This window comes from Salvelinus fontinalis, chromosome 41 (assembly GCF_029448725.1).
Source record: "Salvelinus fontinalis isolate EN_2023a chromosome 41, ASM2944872v1, whole genome shotgun sequence".
Classification (NCBI taxonomy): domain Eukaryota; kingdom Metazoa; phylum Chordata; class Actinopteri; order Salmoniformes; family Salmonidae; genus Salvelinus; species Salvelinus fontinalis.
In genome coordinates, this window is record NC_074705.1 from 21,528,909 (window position 1) to 21,545,613 (window position 16,705).

At 41.4% G+C, this 16,705-nt stretch overlaps 1 protein-coding gene across 1 annotated transcript in view; it reads left to right on the forward strand.

Moving 5' to 3' along the window:
• The window catches only part of LOC129840569 (protein phosphatase 1 regulatory subunit 1C-like), a 30,204-nt gene extending 15,087 nt beyond the window's left edge, over positions 1-15,117 (forward strand). Inside the window, exons 3-6 of the mRNA XM_055908537.1 lie at positions 7,296-7,336; positions 9,492-9,558; positions 13,970-14,197; positions 14,550-15,117. Coding sequence (XP_055764512.1) covers positions 7,296-7,336; positions 9,492-9,558; positions 13,970-14,197; positions 14,550-14,605 — 392 coding nt within the window. The 3' untranslated portion in view covers positions 14,606-15,117. The remainder of the gene's footprint in view (positions 1-7,295; positions 7,337-9,491; positions 9,559-13,969; positions 14,198-14,549) is intronic.
• The last annotated feature ends 1,588 nt before the right edge of the window (positions 15,118-16,705 follow it).

Consider the following 16,705-nt stretch of genomic DNA (forward strand, 5'->3'; position numbering starts at 1 on the left):
GGCTGGTATTTTGTTGCCGGGTTTTGTATTTACGCCCGTTTATTTGCGGTACCGGTATATTTCACGCACCGTTGTATTGTTTCTATACTGGTGTATTAAATACCTTGTCCACGCATCTCAACTCTCCTGCGCCTAACTCCTTTTCACCAGTTACCCAAAGCCTTGACACATTTAAAGGTATCCCAATAATGGGATTTGCTGAACCTATATTATACTGTAAAAATTCTGTTATAAATAATTTTGTCTTAGTTAAAAATAAGTTGTCCTCCAGTACACTTAAATTAAATTTCCAATATCCCTGTCCACGTGGAAAATATATAAGAGTTATGTGAAGGCCAATTAGATGATGATCCGATCACATTCTGTCTCCTATTAAAACTTTTTTAACCTTTGATGCAAGAGAAAAAGAGACAAGAAAGTAGTCAAGACAACTAACTAGATTAAGTCTCCTCCATGTATATCTCACTAGGTCAGGGTTTTTTAGTTTGCAAATATCCACTATTTCTAATGTGTCCATAATATTTGTGATTTCCTTAAGGGCACGGTGATGATAGTTTGTAGAGTGATTACCTTTATGGTCCATTGAGGTACTTAACGCTTTGTTATTGTTACGGCTCTTGTTTGTGGAATGACCAAGGTGCAGCGTCGTCGGCGTACATCGTTCTTTTTATTGATGACACCAAAAGCAAAATAACAACGACAAAAACGAACGCGCACAGTTCTGTAATGCAAAATAAACTATACAGAAAACAAGATCCCACAAAACCCAAAAGGAAAATGACAACGTATAGATGATCCCCAATCAGAGACAACGATAGACAGCTGCCTCGGATTGGGAACCATACTCAGCCAAAAACACAAAGAAATAGAAAACATAGATTTTCCCACCAGTGTCACACTCTGACCTACCCAAACATAGAGAATAATAAGGATCTCTAAGGTCAGGGCGTGACAGTTATAGTATCCTACCTTAATGATCATTTGTTGCCTGTAAGTTCAATAAATTGGTATAAATGTTTTCGAAGAAGCATGGATCATCCTGATTTGGACCATATAGATTAATGAGCCAAATCTCTTTTTCGTCCACTTTAATATTCAAAAGGATCCACCTTCCTGGCGAATTATTCCTGACTATTTGCACATTCAGATCAAAATGTTTTGTTGATTAATATAATCACACCTTTTGAGTTCCTTTGTCCGTGACAGAAAATTATTTCACTACCCCATTCCTTTATGCATGCAACTTCATCTAAGGATGTGGAGTGAGTTTCCTGTAATCAGTATATGTTATATTCCTTTTCTTTTAGCCATGTAAGACTGATATTCTTTTTTTTATAATCTGCTAAACAGTTACAATTATAACTGGCTATACTTATTTCACCCCTTAACATAACTAGATACTATTCTCAGTCTAAATTGACCATACTTAGTGTTTGTAAAGTTACTTCCATCAGAGATTTTATGACGGCCAAAACTAGAGCTTTCAAATATCTGATATTTTGAATTCAAGAAATAGGTTCTAGCAATATTTGTTTTATTCCCCTGCCTGAGCCAATGCCACAGATGTTAACAAACTGAGACAAGATATTATGTGTTTAGTAAATCTGAGTAGGTTCATGTGTATGATATTGGATGTGATTTAGTGAGATTGTGTATGATGTCTATATAAGACCATTCCCCTGATTTCAAAACTCAGTCCTCCAGAAAGTGGAGAACAACACTTTTGCAGTTCTAATAAGTGATATCTTTAAAAAAATATACACGTTAGAAAGGATTACCTACACATACTGACCAGCTCATGTTATAGATAGAAGCGCACTACATGGCAGACCAATCCGAACTCATCTCTCGGCATTGATCCATTAAATCAAATCAAATGTTTATTTGTCACATGCGCCGAATACAACAGGTGTCGACCTTACTGTGAAAAAGGTATCAGCTTTCATTATCTCAGCCAATCAAGGCTAGCGGGAAGGTTCCTGTCTTTTCCCGTGGCTAAACCAACTAGGCTGGTAATTTAATAATGTTACTCGTATTTACAGATGGCATACAAGTTATTAAGGCACATGAAAGTTCACATGTTCCTGATGGAATTTCTGCCACACTTTTTCCCGGTTCTGTTTCTGTTACTTAGTTTCTTTTTTGAATTTCAGTTCTGTTCCCTGAACTGGTTCCAACCTCTGGTTAGGGCCCCTGTCTTATCCAAAGCTGTTGTCAAATAGAGTAGCTCTTTGTCAGGTTGCTGATTCTCTCCTGCCAGATGACTTGTCACTGTTAATTCCAGAAATACCAGGGCGGGTTCTTAATCGTCATGTGTTTCCTGGACTTACAGTAGTAGACCTGTATCCCTATCGAGATGGTAAAGTTTTTTGTGCCGCAACTAGCAAACAAACATGAATTTGTTTATATGATTTCATAGCCATTTCAATCTTGTATGAATTTATTCCATTTCATTTTGGTGCTGCTGTAGAGTCACCGGCTTCATTAATATGTGCATTGACAACGTCGTCCCTACAGTGACTGTACGTACATACTCCAACCAGAAGCCATGGATTACAGCCCACTACAAACAGACGTCAATTCAACGTCTATTCCAAGTTGGTTCAACATAATTTAGTTGAAATGACGTGGAAACAACGTTTATTCAACCAGTGTGTTCCCAGTGGGAGGCCACATCTGCACTGAGCAAAAGGCTAGATAAAATGTGATCTAATGTGCTTTGATTTGGTCCCGTGTGGCTCAGTTGGTAGAGCATGGTGCTTGCAACGCCAGGGTTGTGGGTTCAATTCCCACGGGGGGACCAGGGTTCAATTCCCACGGGGGGACCAGGATGAATATGTATGACCTTTCCAATTTGTAAGTCACTCTGGATAAGAGCGTCTGCTAAATGACTTAAATGTAAATGTAAAAATTTGAAGGAATGATTGAGGTGGTGTGGTGTGTTACCTGTGGTGCTGATGTTTAGGGCAACAGCTTTTAGATGGAATTTGTATTTGTGGTCCTGGCAACTGGCCCATTTTTGGAACACCATTATTTTTGTCTTAGTGAGATTTACTGTAAGGGCCCAGGTCTGACAGAATCTGTGCAGAAGATCTACGTAGGTGCTGCTGTAGACCCTGCTTGGTTGGGGACAGAAGTACCAGATCATCAGCAAACAGTAGATATTTGACTTCAGATTGTAGTAAGGTGAGGCCGGGTGATGCAGACTGTTCTGTCTCTTCTCTCTCTCGTTTTCTTTTCAAAACATACATCTATTAAAATATGTACAGTACATACAATCCTTTCCAACATTATTGGCACCCTTAATAAAGGCGAGCAAAAAATGCTGTGTAAATTAGATAATACAACAACTGAGCTATATTAATTGTATGCAACTAAAACAAAACATTTATTTTGCAGAGAAAGATTTTTTTTATCTAAAAAAGGTAGGTATCAAAATGATTGGCCTCCCTAAAGATTCATATAACTAATATCTAACAAAATAAAATCTGCATAAACATAACACTTTTTTAAGTTTAGCTATTGTAAATTGACAACAAAATCAACATTTTGCTATGGCCGTCTCAGTCTCAGGAATTAAACCCCACTGAAAAACAGTGATTTGAATTGAAGCGGCAGTCCATAAGCACAGACCGAAGGATATCAAGGATCAGGAAAGATTCTGTATGGAGGATGGTCTAAGATCCCTCCCAATGTGCTCTTCAATCTCATAAAACGTTATACAGTAGAAAAAGGCTAAGTGCTGTTACAATCATAAGGGGAGGGTGCGCAAAGTATTGAAAACAGAGGTGAAAATAATTAAGACACCTATGTTTTTTTGTTTGTTTTGTATTACTTGTTAAACATAATATTTTTCTCTGAGCAATTTTATTAGCATAATATAATATGATTTACCTATTTTTCTTTTTGCATACACTAACAGCTCAGTATTTGTACTATTTAATACTTTTATATTGCATATACAGTACAGTACCAGTCAAACGTTTTGACATCTACTCTTTGAAGGGGTTTTCTTAATTTTTAAAATTTTCTACATAATAGTGAAGACATGACAACTATGAAATAACACATATGGAATCATATAGTAACCAAAAAAGTGTTATACAAATCAAAATATATTTATAGTTGATTCTTCAAAGTAGCCACACTTTGCCTTGGTGACAGCTTTGCAACTCTTGGCATTCTCTCAACCAGCTTCATGAGGTAGTCACCTGGAATGCATTTCAATGAACAGGTGTGCCTTGTTACAAATTAATTTGTGAAATGTCTTTCCTTCTTAATGCGTTTGAACCAATCAGTTGTGTTGTGACAAGGTAAGGGTGGCATACAGAAGATAGCCCTATTTGGTAAAAGACCAAGTAAATAATATGGAAAGAACAGCTCAAATAACCAAAGAGAAACAACACTCCATCATTACTATAATACGGAACATTTCAAGAACTTTTCAAGTTTCTTCAAGTGCGTCGCCAAAACCATCAAGCGCTATGATGAAACTGGCTCTCATGAGGACCGCCACAGGAAAGGAAGACCCAGAGTTACCTCTGCTGCAGAGGGTATATCCTTAGAGTTACCAGCCTCAGAAATTGCAGCCCAAATAACTGCTTCACAACGTTCAAGTAATAGACGCATGTCAACATCAACTGGTCGTATTGCCTCAAAGAAATCACTACTAAAGGAAACCAATAATAAGAAGAGACTTGCTTGGGACAAGAAACACAATCAATGGACATTAGACCGGTGGAAATCTGTCCTTTGGTCTGATGAGACAAATTTGCGATTTTTAGTTCTTACCGGCGTGTCTTTGTGAGACGCATAGTAGGTGAATGGATGATCTCCGCATGTGTGGTTCCCACCGTGAAGCATGGAGCAGGAGGTGTGATGGTGTGGGGGTGCTTTGTCCGGTGACACTGTTGGTGATTTATTTAGAATTCAAGTCACACTTAACCGGCATGGCTACCACAGCATTCTACAGCAATACGCCATCCAATTTGGCTTGCACTTAGTGTAACTGTCATTTGTTTTTCAACAGAACAATGACCCAACATACATTGAGGCTATTTGACCAAGAAGAAGAGTAATGGAGTGCTGCATCAGATGACCTGGCCTCCACAATCACCCGACCCCAACCCAATTGAGATGGTTTGGGATAGGTTGGACCGTAGAGTGAAGGAAAGCAGCCAACAAGTGCTCAGCATATGTGGGAACTCCTTCAAGGCTGTTGGAAAAGCATTCCTCATGAAGCTTGTTGAGAGAATGCCAAGAATGTGCAAAGCTGTCATGAAGGCAAAGGGTGGCTACTTTGAAGAATCTCCTTTGTATTTAGATTTATTTAACACTTTTTTGATTACTGCATTATTCCATATGTGTTATTTCATAGTTTTGATGTCTTCGCTATTATTATACAATGCAGTACAAATCAAGAAAAACCCTTAAATGAGTAGGTGTGTCCAAACTTTTGACTGGTACTGTATATACATCACATTCAGAAGGTATTCAGACCCCTTGACTTTTTCCACATTTAGTTACGTTACAGCCTTATTCTAAAATGGATTAAATAGTTTTCCCCCCTCACAATACCCCACAATACCCCATAATGACAAAGCAAAAACAGGTTTTTAGAAATGTTTGCAAATGTATTAAAACAAAAAAAAACGGAAATATCACATTTACATAAGTATTCCGTCCCTTTACTCAGTACTTTATTGAAGCACCTTTGGCAGTGATAACAGCCTCGATTCTTCTTGGTTATGACGCTACAAGCTTGGCACACCTGTGTTTGGGGAGTATCTCTGCAGATCCTCTCAAGCTCTGTCAGGTTGGTTGGGGCACGTTGCTGCACAGCTATTTTCAGGTTTCTCCAGAGATGTTAGATCGGGCTCAAGTCTGGGCTCTGGCTGGGCCACTTAAGGACATCCAGGGACTTGTCCCGAAGCCACTCCTGCCTTGTCTTGGCTGTGTGCTTAGGGTTGTTGTCCTGTTGGAAAATGAACCTTCGCCCCAGTCTGAGGTCCTGAGCGCTCCGGAGCAGGTTTTCATCTCTTCCTTGACCCTGACTAGTCTCTCAGTCCCTGCCGCTGAAAAACATCACCTCAGCATGATGCTGCCATGCTTCATCGTAGGGATGGTGCCAGGTTTCCTCCAGACGTGACGCTTAGCATTTCAGCCAAAGAGTTCCTTCTTGGTTTCATCAGACCAGAGAATCTTGTTTCTCATGGTCTGAGTCCTTTAGGTGCCTGTATGTGTGCCTTTTATGTGCCTTTTACTGAGGAGTGGCGTCCGTCTGGCCACTCTACCATAAAGGCCTGATTGGTGGAGTGCTGCAGAGATGGTTGTCTTTCTGAAAGTTTCTCCCATCTTCACAGAGGAACTCTTGAGCTTTGTCAGAGTGACCATTGGGTTCTTGGTCACCTCCCTGACCAAGGCCCTTCTCCCCTTATTGATAATTTTGGCCGGGCGGCCAGCTCTAGAAAGAGTCTTGGTGGTTCTAAACTTCTTCCATTTCAGAATGAAGAACTGTGGTCTTTGGGACCTTCAATGCTGCAGACATGTTTTGGTAGCCTTCCCCAGATCTGTGCCTCGACACAATCCTGTCTCTGAGCTCTACGGACAATTCCTTCGACCTCATGGCTTGGTTTTTGCTCTGACATATACTGTCAACTGTAGGACCTTATATAGACAGGTGTGTGTGCCTTCCCAAATCCTGTCCGATCAATTTAATTTACCACAGGTGGACTCCAATCAAGTTGTAGAATCATCTCAAGGATGATCAATGGAAACAGGAGCTCAATTTTGAGTCTCATAGCAAAGGGTTTGAATACTTATGTAAATAAGATATTTCCGTTTTTTATTTTTAATACATTTGCAAACATTCTGAAATCCTGTTTTTGCTATGTCATTATGTGGTATTGTGTGTAGATAGATGAGAAAAAATATATATTTTATCCATTTTCGAATAAGGCTGTAACTTAACAGAATGTGGAACAAGTCAAGGGATCGGAATACTTTCCGAATCAACTGTGTATAATATATGATGTCAAATTGTATACTTCTTTATCAAGCGTGTAAATCATTTTGCAGGGGACTGGATGTGCAAAATTTTTAATCTCAATGCTGTAGACATTTCTAGAAATCAGTTATGCTTCATGCATGTTTAGAATGAAATGGAATCTACTTGTGACCTCTGGGCTGGAATACTACTTACATTGGTAAGATTCCCTTTTCACATATATGTAATTGAAAACTGTATACCCACCTCCTTTTCCAAATCAGTGTGCTTGTTTCCCTTATTCTTCTAGAAGCAGATGGGAAGCGGACAACAAGCAGTAGTATGGAAGATGTAAGTAAATATACTCTATTTGGTGTAGGGTGAAGTTGCCCCTAGACACTGATCTTCGGTCAGTTTTTCATTTTCGCCACTAATGGTTAAGGTTGGGATTCGGGGAGGGGAAACTGATCCTAGATAAACTCAGCAAAAAAAGAAATGTCCTTTTACTGTCAACTGCGTTTATTTTCAACAAACTTAAAATGTGTAAATATTTGTATTCAACAACTGAGAAATAAAGTGAACAAGTTCCACAGACATGTGACTAACAGAAATTGAATAATGTGTCCCTGAACAAAGGGGGGGGTCAAAATCAAAAGTAACAGTCAGTATCTGGTGTGGCCACCTGCTACATTAAGTACTGCAGTGCATTTCCTCCTCATGGACTGCACCTGATTTGCCAGTTCTTGCTGTGAGATGTTACCCCACTCTTCACAAAGGCACCTGCAAGTTCCTGGACATTTCTGGGGGGAATGGCCCTACTAGCCCTCCCCCTCCGATCCAACAGGTCCCAGACGTGCTCAATTGGATTGAGATCCGGGCTCTTCGCTGGCCATGGTAGAACACTGACATTCCTGTCTTGCAGGAAATCAATCACAGAATGAGCAGTATGATGGTGGCATTGTCATGCTGGAGAGTCATGTCAGAATGAGCATGCAGGAAAGGTACCACATGAGGGAGGAGGATGTTTTCCCTGTAACGCACAGCTTTGAGATTGCCTGCAATGAAAACAAGCTCAGTCCGATGATGCTGTGACACACCGTGACGGACCCTCCACCTCCAAATCGATCCTGCTCCAGAGTACAGGCCTCGGTGTAACACTCATTCCTTCGACCATGGACGCGAATCTGACCATCACCCCTGGTGAGAGAGAGTTCTGTCTGGTCCAGCAACGGTGGGTTTGTGCACATATGCGACGTTGTTGCCGGTGATGTCTGGTGAGGACCTGCCTTACAACAGGCCTACAAGCCCTCAGTCCAGCCCCTCTCAGCCTATTGCGGACAGTCTGAGCACTGGTGGAGTGATTTTGCGTTCCTGGTGTAACTCGGGCAGTTGTTGTTGCCATCCTGTACCTGTCCCACAGGTGTGATGTTTGGATGTACTGATCCTGTGCAGGTGTTGTTACACGTGGTCTGGCACTGTGAGGACGATCAGCTGTCCGTCCTGTCTCCCTGTAGCTCTGTCTTAGGCGTCTCACAGTACAGACATTGCAGTTTATTGCCCTGGCCACATCTGCAGTCCTCATGCCTCCTTGCAGCATGCCAAAGGCACATTCATGCAGATGAGCAGGGACCCTGGTTAGTCAGTAGAAATGCCTCTTTAGTGTCCTAAGTTTTCATAACTGTGACCTTAACAGTCTGTAAGCTGTTAGTGTCTTATCAACCGATCAAACAGGTGCATGTTCATTAACTGTTTATGGTTCATTGAACAAGCATGGGAAACAGTGTTTAAACCCTTTACAATGAAGATCTGCGAAGTTATATACATTTTTACGAATTATCTTTGAAAGACAGGGTCCTGAAAAATGGATGTTTCTGTTTTTGCTGAGTTTATGTACCTTGGGAAACTTCACCCTGGACTATTGTCTATATGTAGGGTGAGGATTCTGACTTTTACCATCATCTACTACATTCACACCCAATCCCAAACTGATTTCTAACAACTAGCCCCTAACCCCCTAGGTACTTGTTTATATCTGTCAGGATTGGAGAGGTGTAAACATAAACAACATGGCCAAAATTTAACTATTACCATGCTGCTTACACCTATCCAATCCTTCTAGATCTACAGGAAACGCAGAGGGGTAAGGCCTATGGGTTAGATTGGGATTGGAGGCTATCGTGAAGAGCCAGGGATCCCTTTTTGCAGGTTTTTACCAATGTTGTACGTATGTGACGTGCTGTGGAATATTGCCATGAGAAACCTTCTGATTCACGGACAATCATTGTGTTGTGTAATACTAGTTGTGTAATACTAGAGTCTGATAGACTTCTTCTTCTAGACATCATTTCAGCAGTCCTCTGGGAGGTTATTTTATGGAGGCACGTGGTTTCTTGAGAGGTTATTTTATGGAGGCACGTCTCACCCGGTACCTTTGATTCTTGTCATCTGGAAATAGCTGGAGTGAAACTAGATCTTTTTATTTTGTTCACTCCTCTCCTCCCATCAGCTCCAGGGTGCAGATTTGTCCTCGGCACAGAGGAAGCAGAGCACCTTCATTCCGCCAACTGTGAAAGGTACCACCATAATGCCCATCTCCCATCAGCCATTTCATGAGTACCCTAATAGTTGCTACTAGATACACACCAGAACAGGAGTATGAGGGTATAAATTCTAACAATGCAATATATTTTCATATGATTTCCCTTTTTTTGAGGAGGGAGGGCAATTGCAACAATTCGACCATGAAGGCCTGATTCACGCAGTCTCCTCTGTTCAGTTGATGTTGAGATGTGTCTTTTACTTGAACTCTGTGACGCATTTATTTGTGCTGCAGTCTGAGGCGCAGTTAACGCTAATGAACTCATCCTCTGCAGCAGAGGTAACTCTGGGTCTTCCTTTCCTGTGGCGGTCCTCATGAGAGCCAGTTTCATCATAGCGCTTGATGGTTTTTGCGACTGCGCTTTAAGAAACGTTCAAAGTTCGTACATGTACATGCCAAGCGTGTACAAAGCTGTCATCAAGGCAAAGGGTGGCTACTTTGAAGAATCTCAAATATAACATATTTTCCGATTTTTTAACACTTTTTTGGTTACTACATGATTCCATATGTGTTATTTCATAGTTTTGATGTCTTCACTATTACTCTACAATGTAAAAAATAGTAAAAATAAAGAAAAATACTTCAATGAGTAGGTATGTCCAAACTTTTGACTGGTACTGTATATATAATTTACATAACTGTAATAGAATACAACAAATCATCTTTATAATAAATCATGCTCTATACTCTAGAACTGATTAACCTAAACTACAAAGATTGGACCATAGTCTCTTGAATGTCCCACAAATGCGGAGGCAGTGTGTGAAATAACACAATTCAAATAAATTGGACAGAAATACCATTGGACTCAAATGAGCTATCTTCTGCAGAGCTATTACCTCAGCTGTGAAGCAATGAGAAATGTGGGTGTTTTTTCGAAGAGGTAGGGGGTGAGCATTAGGATCTCCATGCTGACTCACTTTAACAGAGCAGCTCATTCCTGGAATAGTTGTGCTGCTTAACGCTAAATGCGTCTTTATCTCTGTTATTGATCCAGCCAGAGTGGGCATGCAGTAAATGGCTGCAAATGGACTGGCGGTGCCAGCCCAAGGCTGAGTTGTGTGCAGGCACTTAGCTAGCTACCTTGAGCTGCTCTGTAACAGAGCTGTAATGGACTTCCAGTTGCTCTGCTACTCCGGGCATATCAAGTGTTTGAGCATCAGTTAATTACAAATAGTTTTCTGTTCAATGCAATATACACAGTTTTAAATGGTTCATGATGAGTTTTGTAGCAATGTGTCAGGGAATATGGTGTATTGGGTGATTGGTTAGTTGAACCAAATAGTGGAATAGGTTAATATGTTGTATTTTTATTATTTCACCTTTATTTAACCAGGTAGGCCAGTTGAGAACAAGTTCTCATTTATAACTGCGACCTGGCCAAGATAAAGCAAAGCAGTGCAACAAAAAACAACAACACAGAGTTACACATGAGATAAACAAAAGTACAGTCAATAACAATAGAAAAATCTATATACAGTGTGTGCAAATGGAGTAAGGAGGTAAGGCAATAAATAGGCCATAGAAGCGAAGAAAGTACAATTTAGCAAATTAACACTGGAATCATAGATGTGCAGATGATGATGTGCAAGTAGAAATACTGGTGTGCAAAAGAGCAAAATAAAGTAAATAAAAACAATATGTGGATGAGGTGGGTAATTGGATGGGCTATTTACAGATGGGCTGTGTACAGCTGCAGCGATCGGTGAGCTGCTCAGATAGCTGATGCTTAATGTTAGTGAGGGAGATATAAGTCTCCAACTTCAGCGATTTTTGCAATTAGTTCAGGTCATTGGCAGCAGAGAACTGGAAGAAAAGGCGGCCAAAGAGGTGTTGACTTATAGATGACCAGGAGCCAGTGGGTCTGGCGACGAATATGTAGCGAGGGCCAGCCGACGAGAGCATACAGGTCGCAGTGGTGGGTGGTATATGGGGCTTTGGTGGCAAAACGGATGGCACTGTGATAGACTGCATCCAGTTTTCTGAGTAGTGTTGGAGGCTATTTTGAAAATTACATCACCGAAGTCGAGGATCGGTAGGATCGGAATCGTGAGTGAAGGAGGCTTTGTTGCGAAATAGGAAGCCGATTCTAGATTTAATTTTGGATTGGAGATGCTTAATATGATTCTGGAAGGAGAGTATAGTCTAGCCAGACACCTAGGTATTTGTAGTTGTCCACATATTCTAAGTCAGAACTGTCTAGAGTAGTGATGCTAGTCGGGCGGGCGAGTGCAGGCAGCGATCGGTTGAAGAGCATTCATTTAGTTTTACTAGCATTTAAGGGCAATTGGAGGCCACGGAAGGAGTATTGTATGGCATTGAAGCTCATTTAGAGGTTTGTTAACACTGTGTCCAAAGAAGGGCCAGATGCATACAGAATTGTGCCGTCTGTGTAGAGGTGGATCAAGGAATCACCCGCCCACCTGCACCCGCAGCAAGAGCGACATCATTGATATATACAGAGAAAAGAGTCGGCCCGAGAATTGAACCCTGTGGTACCCCCATAGAGACTGCCAGAGGTCCGGACAACAGGCCATCCAATTTGACACACTGAACTCTGTTTGAGAAGTAGTTGGTGAACCAAGCGAGGCAATTATTTGAGAAACCAAGGATGTTGAGTCTACCGATAAGAATAAGCCTTGGCCAGGTCGATGAAGATGGCTGCACAGTACTGTCTTTTATTGATGGCAGTTATGATATCGTTTAGTACCTCAAAACCGGATTGCACAGCTCGGAAACCGGATTGCACAGACGAGAAGGTACGGTGGGATTCGAAATGGTCAGTGATCTGTTTGTTAACTTGGCTTTCGAAGACTTTGGAAAGGCAGGGCAGGATGGATATAGGTCTGTAACAGTTTGGGTCTAGAGTGTCTCCCACTTTAAAGAGGGGGATGACCGCGGCAGCTTTCCAATATTTAGGAATCGATACGAAAGAGAGTTTGAACAGACTAGTAATAGGGGTTGCAACAATAGCGGCAGATCATTTTAGAAAAAGAGGGTCCAGATTGTCTAGCCCAGCTGATTTGTCCAGGTCCAGGTTTTGTCGCTCTTTCAGAACATCTGCTATCTGGATTTGGGTGAAGGAGAAGCTGGGGAGGTTTGGGCAAGTAGCTGTGGGGGGTGCGGAGCTGTTGGCCGGGGTTGGGGTAGCCAGGAGGAAAGCATGGCCAGCCGTAGAAAAATGCTTATTGAAATTCTCGATTATCGTGGATTTATCAGTGACAGTGTTTCCTAGCCTCAGTGCAGTGGGCAGCTGGGAGGAGGTGCTCTTATTCTCCATGGACTTTACAGTGTCACAGAACTTTTTGGAGATAGAGCTGCAGGATGCAAATTTCTGTTTGAAAAAGCTAGCCTTTGCAGTGCTAACTGACTGTGTGTATTGGTTCCTGACTTCCCTGAAAAGTTGCATATCGCGGGGACTATTCGATGCTAGTGCAGTACGCCACAGGATGTTTTTGTGCTGGTCGAGGGAAGTCAGATCTGGAGTGAACCAAGGGCTATATCTGTTTTTAGTTCTACATTTTTTGAAAGGGGCAGCTTATTTAATTAAGATGGTGAGGAAATTATGTTTAAAGAACAACCAGGCATCCTCTACTGACAGAATAAGGTCAATATCCTTCTAGGATACCCGGGCCAGAATGATTAGAAAGGCCTGTTCGCAGAAGTGTTTTAGGGAGCGTTTGACAGTGATGAGGGTGGTCGTTTGACCGCGGACTCATAACGGATGCAGGCGATGAGGCAGTGAATGCTGAGATCCTGATTGAAAACAGCAGAGGTGTGTTTGGAGGGAAAGTTGGTCAAGATTATATCTATGAGGGTGCCCGTGTTGACGGATTTAGGGTTGTACCTGGTGGATTCTTTGATAATTTGTGTGAGATTGAGGGCATCTAGCTTAGATTGTTGGACGGCCGGGGTGTTAAGCATATCCCAGTTTAGGTCACCTAGCAGAACGAACTCTGAAGATAGATGGGGGGCAATCAATTCACATATGGTGTCCAGGGAACAGCTGGGAGCTGAGTGGGGTCTATAACAGGCGGCAACAGTGAGAGACTTAATTCTGGAGAGATGAATTTGTTTAATTAGAAGTTCGAACGGTTTGAGCAAAGACCTGGAAAGTATCATGTAAAAGTGTATACGTTTCTCATATGGCTCATTCCTCTGACACTTCTCTGTTGCCAACACACTCTTAATTATGCTTTTATTTTACGACCCTTATTTCCCCCCTTATTTTCAACCAAACTATAGTTTATCTTCTTGGTTCAGTTTCAAAGACCGCTCAAAGATCCACATTAACACATTATTATTATTGAATGTTTAAAATGTATTAGCTCAGCTGTCAGCTTCCCACCATAGGCGATGCCTCTGTGTTCCCCTGTTGAGTTCAGAGCTACAGATGGTGATGGACCAAAACTTTCAGAAACCGGAACATCTGGAAGCGGGCCTCTGTGAAAACACTGACCAGCTCAGCCCAATCACAGCCCAGCACTATGGCAATACTGCCCCACGGGCTAATCATAACGAGCCTGATGAGCCAAATGGCAATGAGCTGTATGCCAATCATCGACTGCTAGCCAATGGGGGCCTCTCATTCGCAGACAGCAACTGTACTGGGGGTAAGTGTGGCTCATTGTTTGCCACTGTCCCACCTCACCTTAAAAACGAGGAAACTATTTGAAATCTCCATGTTTTCACAAAGGACACTAAGTTGCTTATCACCTGCACCATCATCCACAAAACAGCCGTTTTAATCTTCTCTATACAAAATATCAGAAACACATAATGAAAATATAATAAGGATCAAGATGAAAAATGTAAAGTTTGTGCTGTACTCTCTATTCCTCTTCAGATTTTGGGGGGGGATGAATTCTCCAACATGTTACTAATATATCTCTTTTGTCTTTCTCCCCTCTTTTGTTTTCATTATTACCATTATTATTGCCGTGATCATATTTGTATTGTTATTAGAGACCTCTACAAGTCAGCAGGACAATCTCTCCAGTCCCACATCTATCTCTCGATAACGTTGCCACACTGTTTTGTCATTCTGTCTATCGCTTGTTCCTGGGTCGTGTTCATTAGGGCATAAAAAAACGTAGCAAAACGTTTTGCAATGGAAACGACAAGTTGACCTCCCCATCTCTTTAAGCATCAAAAGTTTTATTCTGTTTTGTGCCTACTGAACAAAACCCTGGTCCTCTGTTTCCTCTTCCAATTATACAATGGTTGTTGTCCCTGGAAGTTATGTTTCCATAAACTATACAGCTCCAGCTCTCCTGATGTACGAAGTGTCTCAGAAGTGTAAGATTGGATTATTTTCATTGCTTATCTAACTGGATGTTACATTATTTCTGTATTTAGTGAGGTCAAATTACATTTTTGTTCAGAAAGCTTTCTGGTTTGTTTCTTCGTTTTTAGTCCATTTATACGATAGTTGGTCTCTTGTTATTAATATGTTGGTATGTACTGTTCTTAAGATTTATCTTGCAAAAATGAATGGAACTTGTTCAAATAAAATGTGTTTTATGAAATGCCACGTAATTCTCTGGTACATTGAAATAACACAAGGATTCACAGTACAGTAAACGGATAGGGACTCGACTAGCACAGCGACACCATGAAAATACCTACGTCTGGCTTTGGTGCGCATGAGTCAGCATTCCCATAGCTGTAAAAGCACAAACAAAACTTCTAGCACCTGACACAAGCATAAAACATGTCATATGGATCCCAATTAGAACAGAAACAAAGGGAGAAAGAGAGAGCGACAGAGAGAGAGAGAGAGAGAGAGACTTTGGGGAACATGTTAAGAACATACATTTACTTTTACGCACCTCTGACCCTCACCAGTTGGGACACTCTGTGGGAAGGCAAAAAACCTGACCTCTGATCTCAGAGCAGTAGGGATAGACAAATTCTTCTCTTTATTGGGCCCATAATGGCTCAGTTCTTTGAGTGCACTACGTCAGCTCTGACACTAAGTAGAGAACAGGGGTTTAGGTTTCTCTAAAGAGGTCAGTGTATACCATAAGTACTCCAGAAGGGTGGTGGGTGACCTCATGGAACAATTAGATGATTCCCAACAGGAGGGTTATTATAAGTATGCGTCTGACAGTCTTAGGCCTTGATTCAATCAGATCAAGCATTAACCAGCGATACCCGACACCCGCATAGCTGATGTTTTGCAGTCGGGGGTGTGACTGCGTTGGAGCTGTCAAATATGAGAGCAGCTGCTCTTGGTCATTGTCACAAAGCCAGAAGTTCAGGACAAGAAAGTGTAGGCTATAATAGAAATAATGAGGATTTCTATTAGCATATTTGAGGTCTAGATTACATCTAAAATTCCAGTGTTTTCGCTTGTAAACATGGTTGTGTGGTATTTCTCTTAATGCGACTCCGTGCAGTTAATAGCAATGTCCGCTTTAAGTATAATGCCAGGAGCTGCTTCAGTATTTGACAGAACTAATACAGTTCCACCTCCGACACTGCCATAACATTGGATCTGACTGAATAGTATGCGGTATCTGTCGTATTTACAGTACCAGTCAAAAGTTTGGACACCTACTTATTCAAGGGTTTTTATTTATTTTTACTATTTTCTACATTGTAGAATAATAGTGAAGACATCAAAACTATGAAATAACACATATGGAATCATGTATTGACCAAAAACCTGATTGTAACGGTTGTTCTCCTCCTCTTCGTCTGAAGAGGAGGAGTAGGGATTGGACCAAAGCGCAGCGTGATAGTTTGACATAATGATATTTATTAAAGTAAAGACGAAATACGAAAATACTTCAACAAACTACAAAAACAAATAAACGAACAAACGAAACAGTCCCGTGTGGTGCACAGACACAAACACGGAAGACAACCACCCACAAACAAACAGTGTGTACAACCTACCTTAATATGGTTCTCAATCAGAGGAAATGTAAAACACCTGTCCCTGATTGAGAACCATATCAGGCTAAATGACAATGAACCTAAACATAGAAACACATAACATAGAATGCCCACCCCAACTCACGCCCTGACCAACTAAACACATACAAAAGCAAGAGAAAACAGGTCAGGAACGTGACATAACCCCCCCCCCCCCCTCAAGGTGCGAACTCCGGACG